Here is a 13,924-nt window from a genome sequence, read left to right as displayed (position 1 = left end):
GAAGGATTGCAGAAGATAAAAGCTTTACAGAGGTTAAGGTCTGACGTGGAAGCTCTTAAAAAATCCTGTCGGCATAAATTTGTTTTAAAAAAACAGCCAAGATTAGTCTCAGAGCTGTAGAAAACTATAAATCAGACAAATATCACCTCCACCCCCTCTTCCTGTTAAAATGAAAAACACCTTCACCCTTGAGTCTGATAATTTACATCGTGTAACCCTTGTGTCACAGCACAGTGTGCAGCTACACCCTGCTGCTGGTCTGAGGCGCTGAGGGGAGACAGGTGATATTCTCTAAGGGCTGGGTAATTTTTACAGCCCTTTCTGATTATAGCTCCTATGAGAGACCTTGGGTACCGTTCCCTCCAGCACCCATCACCACCCACAGGCCCCTCTGGCTGTTCAGTGTTCTGCAACCTTGTAGATACCAAGGCAGGACAGGCTACACTACCGATACAGATCGGACTTGGATGACATCACTTCCCTCTCCCATCTCATCTGTCATAAACATTTGGCTCTGCCTCGTCAGCCACATAGATAACGGGGGGGGGGGAGGTCGGAATGAGGAACAGAGGGAGGTAGAGAGGGGGAGAAAGACGCAGAGAGATTTCCTACGTCGCGCAGACAGAAGGGACTTTAAATTATGTGAGAGAGTTAAGACATGTAATAACGGGTAATTTAAGGCTTTTTGGCCATTAATATGTTGCAGTTATAAAAACAACCAGTCAAATATAACCCAGCTTTAGTGTGGATTTCACAGCCTGTCAGAGCGCAGTGATAATGCGGCTGTCTGACTGCAGGATGCCCCGGCAGAGAGGCGGGTGGGGGGGCAGACAGATCAGTCCAACTCTCTCTGTACAAGTAGCGTAGCCATGTCAGATAAATATTCTCATCGTACTAATTAGGGTGTGATATCCTGCTGGATTATTGATGAAGAGAATCATGTTCAATCTAGGAAACAGTCCCAACATTTGAGATATATACTTTTTTTTAGGAGGGCAAATTGGTATCTAGATTTAATATGAAGGCAAAAATAGCAACCGTGACGCTCTATTACTGTAAATTAGCTAATTTTTCTCATATTATGATATCATTTTTTGGATGCAAGTGAGATATCTAACAAGAATCCTGCGTTATTTAATTATTATTATTATTATTATATAAGACATACTGAAAACACAAAGCTTAAAATTTTACGACAAAAGCTTCACATCAACTTGATTTAAATGTTTACGAAACCCATACTTTAAGTGGCTGCAGTATTTGAATTTCTTTCCCCTTGTGCCTGACAGGGCAGAGCTGATAACTGCAGCTGAGAGAATGACTTGAAAGGAATGGACTCACAGTGCTAAGCTTGCTTGAGGTAATGATGATGCGGCGTTCGTGCAGCATACTGGCGTAGAGCTGGAGCATGTTGTTGACGTCCACAGCCACAAAGTACTCTGTCAGGTTCCTCTGGAGATAGACAGGAACAGAAGGATATGCAGGTACATAACAAACTGTCCTTGCTTACAGTAAAGTGTCAATGCTACAGACGGTGAGCGTGCCAGAGTCTTCCATAAAGAGAGACGCACGGTAGTGGCAGTCAAAGGACTTCTGCACATATTGTTTTGCAGTAAAAAAAAAATAAGTGGATGAGAAATACAGATTTAAAACACCTGATATAGTTGTGTTTGGAAACTATCAATCAATGTTGCATACATGTCAGATTGATAACTGTTTTATGGTGTCCCTTGTCATACAGATTTGGGATACTTAATGCTTGAGCTACAATTTGAATCCAAAATCAAAAAAAGAACAAGTGCTTCAGTTTAAAGCCTCTATTACCCATAGGCAATCACACAACTTCGACATTACAAGTACAAACACCACATGATGCTATCATTTCAAAAGGTGACAAGTGTGTCTGATTAAAAAACGATTAGAGACAGATGTTTCTGGAAGAAAGGGGTCTTATTCTCCTCTTTTCTTTTCTTTTTCCATGAATACTTACACTCTCAGGGATTGTTGGCAGTCCATTGATATCCGGGGCGATGAAGTAGGAGTGCTGCGAAAACACAAACATGCAGGAGAAAGAAGAGGGAAGGTCACAAGTGAAGCATACCACTCACACAGAAGAGAATGAGGGGAAGGGGGGGGGGGGGAAGGCCGTTCACTTTGTTCTATGATTTATGGCTCATCTTCAGCTCTGTCTATATGAATTGCTGAGCTGGTGTCTGAACTGTGGCAATGCTTTTATCAGGCCTACAGAACAGAGAAAGCTCAATAGCAGCGCAGCTCCCCATAGACGCACACTGGGGTGATGTCTCCGGTGGAAAACTGAGTCTTTATTTAAGCATTAAAAAGGCTAGAGAAGCATCAACACACAGACAAAAGTATACGTGCACATGTGTGCATGTGCATCCACACAGACGCACACACACAGGTTGTTTAGAGGATCACAGGGCTGCCTGTCTCACTTTGGGAGAGCAGGGCAGGTTCAGTGTTTAGATCAAAGGGGCCTGAGAGAGGTGGTGTTTGGAGACAGGTAGACAAAGCACCAACTGAAACACACTATTGTGTTTCTCACACACACACACACACACACACACACACACACACTCCTGTATCCTCCTCAGTACACCTGCGTTTCTCTAGGCCTTCACTCGACCATCTGTTGCAGGTATCTGCTTAAGTCCACTGTAGCTTCTACAAATATGTAAATATGTAAAATGTAAAAATTCATTTATTGTTTAAACTTGTGAATACGATTTACAAATAATGTCAGGTGGCAAATACACCTGTAGTGTTTCTTTCTAATAGTTGAGAATGTATTGGATCAGTGGCCCCTGTGGCAGGAAGAATGTCATCAAACACCTGAGAGTTGGTTGCAAAACAGCGTTGCATTCCGGCCTGTCTAGGAAACAATGTGCACTTTGAAAGGAATAAAATAATAAATGGATAAAAAAAACAGAAGACAACTTAACAGGAATACATCACATAACAAAACAACATGATTAAGAGTATGCAAACATAAGAGGAGTCATTCATAATCAGCAACCCCACCAAAAGTACCACCACCAAGAAAGAAAGACGTCTCTGATTATAGAGACATACGAACACAGAAGATTGAACCGTCAGTAAAAATATGGAATTGAAAAAATCCAGAAAGAAATATCATCTTAATGTGCCAAGCAGGGTCGTGACTGTTTGACTTGATCGTGTATCATTCTGAACAAAGCTGGGTTAACTCTAACCCATGACATTGTTTAGCTAACTGATTAAACAAGGTCCAATAACTACATTGTTAAGCCGCGAGCACATTTCACTATATAAAGTTATACATCTATACAGCAGTGGGAAAATCCCATAACCACCAGTTAAAAGAATGATGCTTATTAGTCTTAAGGGACAGTGTTTGAGCAAATAAAACATAAATAATAGACTGTAATGATGAATATAACCAGCCCTTTTTGCCTGTGGTTGACATTGGAACATTTTGTTTAATGTAAAGCAAACTAAAATGTTTCACCCACTAAGCGCATTAAGCCTGAAAAATGTGAAAACAATTATCATGAGTAAACAATTGTCATATTCCCAGAGGATGGTCATTGTTTGAGTCGAGCGAAGCTCAGAGGAGATGAATATATAGCACACCCAAACATTTAACTGGCAGCAACACCCAAGGCTTTGCCTTTTGAGGGGTTTTTATGGGCAAAAGATACTGAGCATAAGCAACTCCGACACCCTCTTCTCATGGCAAGTGGATTTGTTTAAATGTTTGATTTACTGCAGCCATATTTTTATGCATATTTTCTACAGCTTCCATTTTTGTTTACACCTAAACAAAAAAACATGATTATTGACATGGCAGTTAAAGAGTAGGAAAATGTTTGCAGTGAAGAATTTGTTAGAATTGAACAAAGGCTCTCTTCCGATTGTTTCTTGTTTCTAGCAGCAGAAGCAGCAGGCTGCTTACAAAAGTTAAATATATACGTTCATTTTATGTTAAAAATAAGACTTTTTGGCAGATTAGAAATGTCAAACAAAAGCCAGAAACAAACAGAAGTTTTATTTATTATTGTGCTTTTTGCCAGTGAGCAAAACGGAAACAAAACTGCCAGGTTATTCTGCCCTGGGAGGATGTGCGCAAGGGAGAAATAAAATGTAATATTTTTAATATTTTTAACAGTATGTTGGGTGGTGACAAGTGTGCATTCTGATGCACTGCACAACATCTTTTTTCTCTTTAAGGAAACATTGCTGGTTAGTTTGTGGTTACACTGTAGCTGAGACACGGAAGTAGCCTAGCTAGCATTAAAGCTAATAGTTTACTGTAAATCAACGACTGCGACGACACAAATAACCACACAAGATGGCTAGACAGCTAGTTAGCGTTAGTGTTTCGCTTGTCGACTTTATGAAACACAAAGTTACCAGATAGCTTTTGATACGATAACTCTCGTCAGACAAAGTCAAACTTTTCACAGTAAACTTTCACTTATCTTTGCCACCTTTCTCTTTCCTGACCACATTGAAGTATAATAAAATAGCAGATAATAAAACAAACTGTTGTTCCTATCATAACTTAACTCACCTGGGTAACTCTAATTCTTATATTGGTATGAAGATGAGCTGAATTTGGTTTCCAATTCCGTTTCAAATTAAGCTAAATGCTACATCGCTTATAATTCGACGGCTTCTGGACAAGTGGATTTGAAAGTCTTTGGGAATGGAAGCTTTTCCACGTAATAGAATAATGGACACGAAATAAAACAGAAACTGTAATTAAACAAACATCAGGGACTTGAGGCGATACATCTGAGGCACAGAACAACCCCCCTAACCATACATACAGTGAAACAGTGTACTGTATATCTCCATGTCTTTCTTTTTCTGTGCTCTGTGTGCTAAATAATGTTTCCCCGTTGGTCTACAAATTCATGGCACTGTGATAATCACAAGCCAATGCTCCTCAACTCAACCCAGGCTTTCATTGGCTGTTTGCTTGCTTATCTGCTTTTTTCTTATTCTTTCGAAGACATGTTTATATAAAAACATTGAAAGTGGGTTAACTGGAAAGGCATCAAGGAGATTTCTTGAGCACAATTGCCTTTTGCTTTAAACATAAATAGGGAGAAAAAAGACTTTTGATATTCAGAGAGAGAATATAGCAGTGTGGAACGCCATTAATCATTTACAAAGTTTGATTGTTTTCCAGAGGAGAAGAAACACACACCAAGGCCCAGGATAGTTTGTTTTTGTTATATTTAAAAAGATAGCGCGGCTTATTTGGCCAAATTGGAAAGCCGTAGCTCCCATGCGATTAGTACAGCAGCGGTTTCATATTTCACAGCAGCCTCCTTCCCTCCTCCCATTTCTGCCGCTCACTCATTCCCCTCCACTCACCGGCTCCTTGCTTCGCCGATCTCTCAGTACTTGCCCAGTGGCAATATACAACTGCTCATTCTTGCACAATGAGAGAGGGAGATAGAGAACAAAACAGGGTTCACACATGAAAGGGGACAATGATCTTCTTCTTGGCTGCCATGATAAAACAAAAAAACACTCTTTAAGGGAATAATTCTGCTTCATCAATTAAATATCAAACTAGTGGCTTCTCCAGAAAAGACATGGAGCCATCACCTCTGTTCTCCGGGGCTTCTTTTCCAATGAAGCTCTGAGATGCAGATGAAAAGATTCTGTGCACATACACAGCTGATAAAAAATAATGACATAAAGAAAAAATAAATCACAAGGAATCTTAATTGACCTTGTTAACCTTCGTAGAGATATATTGATTACTTCATATAAGTCTGTTTATGTTGTAAATTCATCTGTGTAATTAGATGCGAATCCTTCCGAGACCTATGCTGCAAAAAAAGACCCAGAGTTGCTTTTTTTTAATTGGTTAAAAAAAAAAAAGGAGCGGAGGTCCTCAAGGACAAAGGCTAACACTGAAACTCTTTTGATCCCATTACAGTGTGGAGTCCAAACAACTTAAAAATAAAAGATGTTAGTGAACAAAACACTGTGAGTTTAGCAGTCCCACTGAAAATCATTACATTCTACTTATATAGGCCAGGTTTATGGGAGCGAAAAGTGTTTCAAAGTGAGTGTTTTATGCAGGAGCTGGAAACACACAAGGAGAGATTGTGTCAGAGTTAACACAAACACCGGCTGACTTTGAGGGACCTGGGCTCGTTAAGCCATTTCAGTTTTTGATAAGCAAGAGACATGAAGAGTTGTGAAAGGACCCTTCGAGTTTAAACATGTCCAGCTCGGGCTTATCACACAAAAACCTGTTAGCGCCACTTCTTGTTTCCAAACAGAGTGTCAGTCCTGGGCCCTCTCTGTCTCTCTGTTCCTATAGAGTGTATCTTCACCTCCTCCCGCTCTCCACTTTCTGCCTGCTCTGTCGTTCCCTCATTTATCTCGTTGAATTTCAACCTTTGTGCGTTGTCGATCTCTCCCCGTTTCTGCCTGTCTGCCCTATTTTCTGTTTTAATGCCTTTTTTTTCCTCCTCCTCTCCTCATTGTGTCAATTTCATTGTATCTCTCATTTTCCCTCTTTTTGTCTCCAATTTCTTTCCATTATATATTTTCTCTTTAGTGTCTCTCGCTCTACTTTTAACTTCTTAAACCAACTGTTATCATCTTTTCTGCACTCTCCTTCATGATGCAACGCACTACTACAGTAACCTACCTGTCCCCCTCTCCCTCTCTCTACCTCTACTCTCAGCTGTCTTGCCTCTGATAAGGGGGGTTATGAGATCTATACATACCACACTCAGGTTGACTGGCGTGAAGGGCTTTGGCACTGGCAGATCATAGAGAGAATTCAGCATGTCATTCAAGTCATTTTCCTGAGGGAGAGAAACAAACAACAAAGGAAAAGAAAAAACATGAAAACATAGGACACATGATTTTTATTTACTTGTTTTTTTGATGTCACAATTTATGTGTCAATCTCAACACCAGTGCCGGGACAGGCGCTGCTGCAGACCAGAGGGCAATCCTGCAGCGAGGCCTGAAGGGCTCCAAAACTTCCGACTGACATATGTTTAACGAGCAATGGTGAGGTTAAAAGACGGCTGAGCGTAGGGCTGCAGACGCTTATTATCCGGCAGCGTTGATTTACGACCAAGAGCGGGCTGTCAGTAATTAAGCCGGGGTCCCCGCTCCAAAGACGAGTGCTTTAAGAAGCCGTCAGAGAGAGCGAGCTTGACCACAGAACAGGCCCCAAGATTATTCCTCCAGCATTTATGAGCTCTACGACAAGATTGGCATTTACACTCGGGCCTCTGGCTGGATAACTGAACAAACAGTTTGCAACTTGTACTTAAACTAAACTAACTACTGTGAACACAGAGGTTGCGCATTGTAGTTTGTTTTTGATTCTTTTTTTCTATTCGCCCTCTCAGAGAACTTTGTTTTGGTTTTGGCTACGAACCGTTTCTTGTTTGAGGCAATGTGCACGTGTGCGAGTGTATGTGTATGTGCGCGGCAGAAGGAAATAGAAACTCGAGACGAATGGGCGGCAATATACAGTAAGAGAAGGAGAACGGTGGGAGGGAGCGGGTTTTAGGGTGTGTGCAATCGAACAGCCTCCTGTCATGAGAGGCTCAATGCTCTCACGCATGGTCAGCAACACGGCCTGGGGAAACAGTTCATTTACCCCTCGCCTTAAACCCTCATCGCTCTTCTGTCTTTCCTCGTCTGTCAACATCTCCCTCTCGCCTGGAACGGACAGCGGGGTAAATAGAAACCAAATCATGCACACTAACACTTCAGTCACCCAGGATTTCAGCGATCTTTCTGTCTCTCTCTTCCTCAGACACAAACTGGTCTATTCCACTTGTCTGTCTCTTTCCACATTAGACTATCCTGCCTCTCAAAACACATAACTGTGTATGCATGTTGTATATTTTTGTGATATGTTTGTGATTGTCTACTTTAGCAAGCCTCTGTGTCCTGATCATCGCTCTCTAAGGGTCTTGGAAGAAGCAGTGACTACATGACAATTGAAAGCGGTCCCAAAGCTCTCTGCATCTCTCCCTTCCTCTGCCTCCCTCCCTCCCTCCCTCCCTCTTCTTCTCTCTTCAGTCTAAACATGGGAACATCACCTACACCCTCTGAGCTAGACGCTGCACATCTCCCCAGTTTGTTGCATATTTTACATTTCCCCTCCCTTTTCTAGTACAATGCAGTGAATAGTCAGGGGAAAAGACTTTTGTGAAGTGCGAGCATTTGTGTGTATGTGTGAGTTTTCGTTTTTTTCTTAACGATTTGTTTTCCAGTAAATCATCAGGAATAACTTTCAGTGTCAGATCAGCGTTTGGTCTGTGAAATGTCAACATTGTTGCTGCTAACAACAGGAGCCAAGTCGAGCCCAAGACGGCGAACAAAACTTGCAGACAAAAGACAACATGCAGAAGAGCAGAATGGAGGAAAATATCTTACCACAGTACAGTTTCCAAAACACTAAACTGTGTGCTTGTTTCTCAGTCAAATCAAACCGCCGTGTCTTCTTCTTCATGTACACTGCATCATATATACACATACGATTATAAATACATACAGGAGAGATGATTACCTGTTGTTTTGTTAGGTAGTCTGCCAGAGTATTTAGCAACTTGTAGTAGATTTCAAACCATGGTACATAGCTGCAAGAGAGAGACAAATGTATTAATGACAACGTTTTAATTCATCTTATCATCTTCTACATTAAACAAACAGGATGTTATTATCACAGGGTCTACATTTGTGCTCTATTTAAAAGAATAAATGGAGAAACTCTTCTGAAAAAGAAAATTTCTATGTTGCAACTCAATCTTTTCCCCATCACAATGTCTATAAATAATTTCCACATCTGCTGGACAGTAAATGTTTCAACAGCGATGAGTATGTGTATAGAATGCTGTACTACCAAGTGCATGTACTGGCTATTGTCAGTGACCTATTGCTTAAAGATCAAATGCACACAGGACATTGATAATGGATTGTGTTCCCAGGTACTCCAAAGCACAGAGTCGTTGTTACATTGGAGGGGGAAAAAAACAGTAAATGCTTTCTAGTCCTTATTATGAAATTCTTCGTACTCAGGGTCCTCCGCATGCTAAGGATTCCTGTCATGTCTGCCCTTTAAGCCAATAAGAAGAGCGGGTAGAAGAAAATGAAAACAATGGATTTTAGATGCTTTAACAAACAAAAGAAATCATAGTTTTCATGTGATGCGTAGGGAAGCTATGGTTTACAAGCATGCTGCTCACAGATGCACAGAGGCTTAACAAAAATGCTGCCCAAGATGCCTCCTGCCCCCCCCCTTCCTCCACCTCCTCCTTCTGTGCTTCTTCTTATGCCCTTCATATTTATAAAAAAAAACAAAATTGCCTTATGGAATTAATGTAAAAATAAATAAATTCATTAACAAGCTCAAAATAATTTATACTGCAGTGTGTGTGTTAAAGCTAATGACTGAGTGCACCCACCATAAGCTAAAAGCATCTGCAGCATGGCTTTCTTTACAAAGTTGACATATTCTTGGCCAAGTGGACTTGCTTTCTCGGTGGAAGATGGCCAACATTTTCTTTTGGCTTAAAAGCTGCGAGGCCTCAGTTCATCTAATGTTATGCAATCAAATAATAAAAACATGGTGTCCTATCAATGTATTGAATTTTTTTTATTTAGTTTGGGGTTTTAACATGCAGTTCTGAACACTGCATGAATAATGATTCTACATAAGGACTACTTAGCATTACAATAAAATAAACAGAAACTCTCATTAATGCTTCATTAACTTGCCTGGATGCAGGGGTTGAAAAATAAATGAGCCAATCAATCAAAGGTGGATTCTTATTTGCTCACCAAATTCAGCGAGTATTTCTTAATGTCAATAAGTGAAAACGGTGTTAAATACAAGTCATTAAGACAGTAATTTTATTTAAATCAGCAGTTTCGTAGTTCTAATAAATTATGAATTTGTGAGAGGGAAGCTTTGATTGTGGGAGTTTATAAGGCAGTGAAGTCCTGTTAAGGCAGTTGGCTGGAGACTGAGGAGTTTCCAGGGCATGGGTCACTGGCTGCTCTGTAGACTGGAATTAACACACAACAAGAAAACAATAAAGTGAACCTAATGCAAATTTTCATATCGCTAAATCCACAAGGGGCCAATGATAGGCCAGGTTCCTGGAGAAGTGCAGCCAAGCGCACCAATCAGAGAGGCCGAGTGACCATTAGCCTGAAACAATCAGCCTCTTAACGTGCCAATATTTTGACGTCTGTGTGAAGATTTACCGCAATCAGGTCACATTCGCAGGAGCGACTAAATCAAACACGCGTATATTAATTCACATGCTGACCGGATATCAACCTGAAGACCTATATCTGCCACGTCAAACAACATACAATGCAAATATCTGCATATGGGGTCAGTTTACATTTAGTAATTACACAAAAAGTTCAGTCTGATATAGTGACTTAGGGGAGGGGGGACAAAGCCTTTGTATTATCTGCCTCCAGTATGCGTGTTTAAAGAGCCAGGCTTCTGGACATTAATCCTTCATTTTTCACAGTTGAAGGGGATGTAAATAGGACTTTCGCTGTCAGAGCAGCCGTCAGGCCTCACAGATCTCACAGTCATTAAACTCCTGCACCAAAGTGCTGTAAATCCTTTGTTTAAGAGGAAAACACATGATCGCTGGTGAAGGCAGCCAACCACAAATTATCAATATTCCTCTAACATCTTCCCACAATAGGTAATGGGCTGTTACGCTTCTTTTCAAATGCAATAGAATGAATATAATGTTCAGATGTATTGTTTTTGTTCTTCTTATCCCCCCCCCCCCCCCCCCAGCTCTGCTCTGCTCTGCTCTGCTCTCTCTGTTGATGCAAAGTTAAAGTTTATAAAGCTTGGAGAGATACTCCTACTCGTCACAGTTCATTGCTCAGATCTGTTTGTGTTTCGCAAATCCTCCGATAGAGAGAGAGGCATCCATCACAGGAGTGCTCAGTGTGTGGGGGCCCCGCAATCTCCCCTGCCATTTTAAACACATGTCTTCTCAAAGTGCCATGTACTCAAAGAATGAAGCAGTTAATCTGCGGTCCACTCACAGCCCGTCGTGCTCTTTATCCCCGGCTCAGACTACCTAACAGCACGGAAATATCTGACAGAAGACAGGGCCATGAAGGTGCCTTTAGAAGTTACAATTATGCTATTATGGATAGGAGCACACACAAAAACAAATGTAGCTGAAATGATAGTTTTCATTAGTATTGTATATATCCCCGAAGAAAAATCCAGAGTGAAATAAATAAAAGAAACACCGACAAATGTCCAAATATTGTGGCCAGTCATACTCCTACATTTCATGTATAGACCTCGGTGTTTGATTGACTCTTTGTATTGGAGAACTTATATTAGCCCTTTCTGCTGCCATAAAGTACCTGTCGGGAGCTAAGCACAACACTTATTCCTGTTCCTTAGAATGAGTCTTAAATCTTCTTTAGTGCATAGTCACCTGTAATCGTAAGTCATTTTACACTTTGTAGGCGGCTCAGTGGAAGATTTCATTACACCTTGACTTTCTCAGGTTAAGGGTTAAGCACAGGGAAGGAAGTGTCCTCCGGCGATCCGCTAAGTGACCAAGAACTGAAGCAACGCAGTCCCTAAAATGTATCCTAAAGCCTCAGCCATAAAATAAAACTGAGGAAGTCCACATTTTCCTTCTCTGAATTACTCACATTCTTTAATGAAATAAACTGTCAAATGTGAGAGACAAAGAATGAGAGAAGATGGGGTAGTAACAGTATGAAATAGAAAAGGTTTTAATTATTCTTTTTGTGTTGTTTTGTTGAGAATTTGCCCAAAGGGAACCTGGCCCTTTCGGCCACGGCTTCAGCAGTGAGACTACAAAGGGTTGCCCACGTAAAACTGTCCTGCTCATTAAGGCACTTCCTCCTGTAAGCAGAGGTGACAATTTTATAGTCCTGGCACTTCAACAATCACAGAGAGGTAAACTGTCTTAAATACTTTTATTCTATATTCATGGGAAATTATAGATGAAATGTAAAATAAAGGCCTGGGCCTTCCTGCTTTACCAGACACATTTTAACTGATAATTCTTTAAGATTAACAACTTATATTATTTTTTATCTTTTTTTCTTAACACGAAGCAATCTGCTGTCATTTTCTTAACACTGTCTTGCATAACTAATAGAATGAAAAACAGATTACAGACTAATAAACATGCTTTAGAATATTCTCAGTAATCTTCCTAAGAAAATAAAAAAGATCAGGACCAAAGAAACCAGAATATCAACGTAACTGGTGAGCACAAAAAACTATTTTAAATTAACGACAAAAAAAAAAAACTTTCTATACGTTGTCTTATTAAAAATGAAGCAAGCCATGCAAACTACTCAAAATGCATAATGAATTTTATACATCATATGTCAAATGAATTAGCATGTCTAACTCAGCGAGAGGGACAGGGGAACCTCTGCTAATTGGCAGTGAAGCTTCATGCATAATTATGGGCCAAGCGTCTTTGCTGTCGCACTGTGGCAGTAGCCGAATAACGAGGGGAAGAGAGAGAGGGGGGGAGAGAGAGAGACAGAGAAAGAGAGAGAGAGAGAGATAGAAGAAAAACAAAGGCCATGGAAGCTGGCCGAGAAGGGTGGGTGGTGTAGGGAGGAGGGACACTGTTCTTCACAGCAGCTCATCAGGGCAGCGACAAACCCACGACTGTCCATCAACAGCAAGCAAGCCACACACACAACACACACACACACACACACACACACACACACACACACACACACACACACACACACACTGCTGAGTGCTGCCTTACACTAACAGAGAAAAAGAAAAGGCTTTGTGCTCCATTTCCAGTTTGTTAAACTGCTTAATACATTCATTAAAAATTGATTTATTTTGTACATTTCTCCGTTTATTCTAAAGTGACTAAGCCTATCCACTGAGATTAACACTGGAGTGCTCTTTATTTGTAATGTTAAGGTAATTACATCAGTAAAAACATTGTGTCAACATGCAATTACATGGGAATTAAATGATAATAGCCTTTATTGGAGAAAATGCAATTTTCCTGGTTTTGGTATCGTTATTTATGTACCCTGTGATAAGATAAATCCACCTATGAAATATCAAAAACTGCTAAACTTTTTGATAATTATAGGCACATCACCAACATATTTGTGTGGGCAGATGAGAATATAAATGTGTTTTTCTGGCATAGTGCAGCTCAGTGTGAAGTGTGAGAATGAATGGAAATGCTGTCTAAAAGAAAATCTGTGTTCACTTCTAAGATCTGGTAAATTAATTTTCTCATCAGACTTGAGAAATAAATGCAGATATAAAAAAGAAAAAATTGTTCTGAGACTGAGACAGATAGATAATTTGGAAAAGGGCAAAACAACCATTGGTTATTTGAACGAGTAAATAAAGACACTGGTGTTTGAACAAGTCTTTTTCCACACGTTCACTTGATTCTGATTCATAGAGTAAAATGGGAAAGGCTGACTTTTATATGTTTGGATTTGTAAAGTGCAGTATAACTTTTAGCACATCCAGTTCTCTTTTGACATTTGTTTAATTTATGGAAGTTGGATGTGTTTTAATTTTTTTTTTATTACAAAGTGCATGATACCCAGTGTTAAAGATTGCAGCAAGATTTAGTTCATTAAAACAACAAGATTTTGAACGGAAAATACAAAAGAAATGTACATGTACCTTAGAGTATTAAAAGCATAACAAGATTTAGTGAGCGTGTGTATATGTGCGTGCGTCCGTGTGTGCATGTGTGTGTGTTACCTGAGCAAACACAAGCAGAGCCGGCAGCCTTGAGTGAGTCGACAAAAACCAAACCTCTGTTTGCCGTCGATGTCCGTCAGCACAAAGGTAAAGTTCTGCCCCACCTGATTCTGG

At 40.3% G+C, this 13,924-nt stretch overlaps 1 protein-coding gene across 1 annotated transcript in view; it reads right to left on the bottom strand.

Annotated features, from left to right (window-relative positions):
• dennd1b (DENN/MADD domain containing 1B) overlaps nucleotides 1-13,924 on the bottom strand; it is a 100,952-nt gene that overhangs the window by 47,016 nt on the left and 40,012 nt on the right. The window contains exons 5-9 of the mRNA XM_029429068.1: nucleotides 13,811-13,924; nucleotides 8,573-8,642; nucleotides 6,762-6,842; nucleotides 1,991-2,044; nucleotides 1,342-1,452 (exon numbers count right to left, since the gene is read on the bottom strand). The exon at nucleotides 13,811-13,924 is cut by the window's right edge and continues 6 nt beyond it. Coding sequence (XP_029284928.1) covers nucleotides 1,342-1,452; nucleotides 1,991-2,044; nucleotides 6,762-6,842; nucleotides 8,573-8,642; nucleotides 13,811-13,924 — 430 coding nt within the window. The remainder of the gene's footprint in view (nucleotides 1-1,341; nucleotides 1,453-1,990; nucleotides 2,045-6,761; nucleotides 6,843-8,572; nucleotides 8,643-13,810) is intronic.

This window comes from Cottoperca gobio, chromosome 4, assembly GCF_900634415.1.
Source record: "Cottoperca gobio chromosome 4, fCotGob3.1, whole genome shotgun sequence".
In the NCBI taxonomy this organism is placed as follows: domain Eukaryota; kingdom Metazoa; phylum Chordata; class Actinopteri; order Perciformes; family Bovichtidae; genus Cottoperca; species Cottoperca gobio.
Note: the sequence above shows the minus strand (reverse complement) of the source record. Positions and strands in the feature narration are given on the sequence as shown.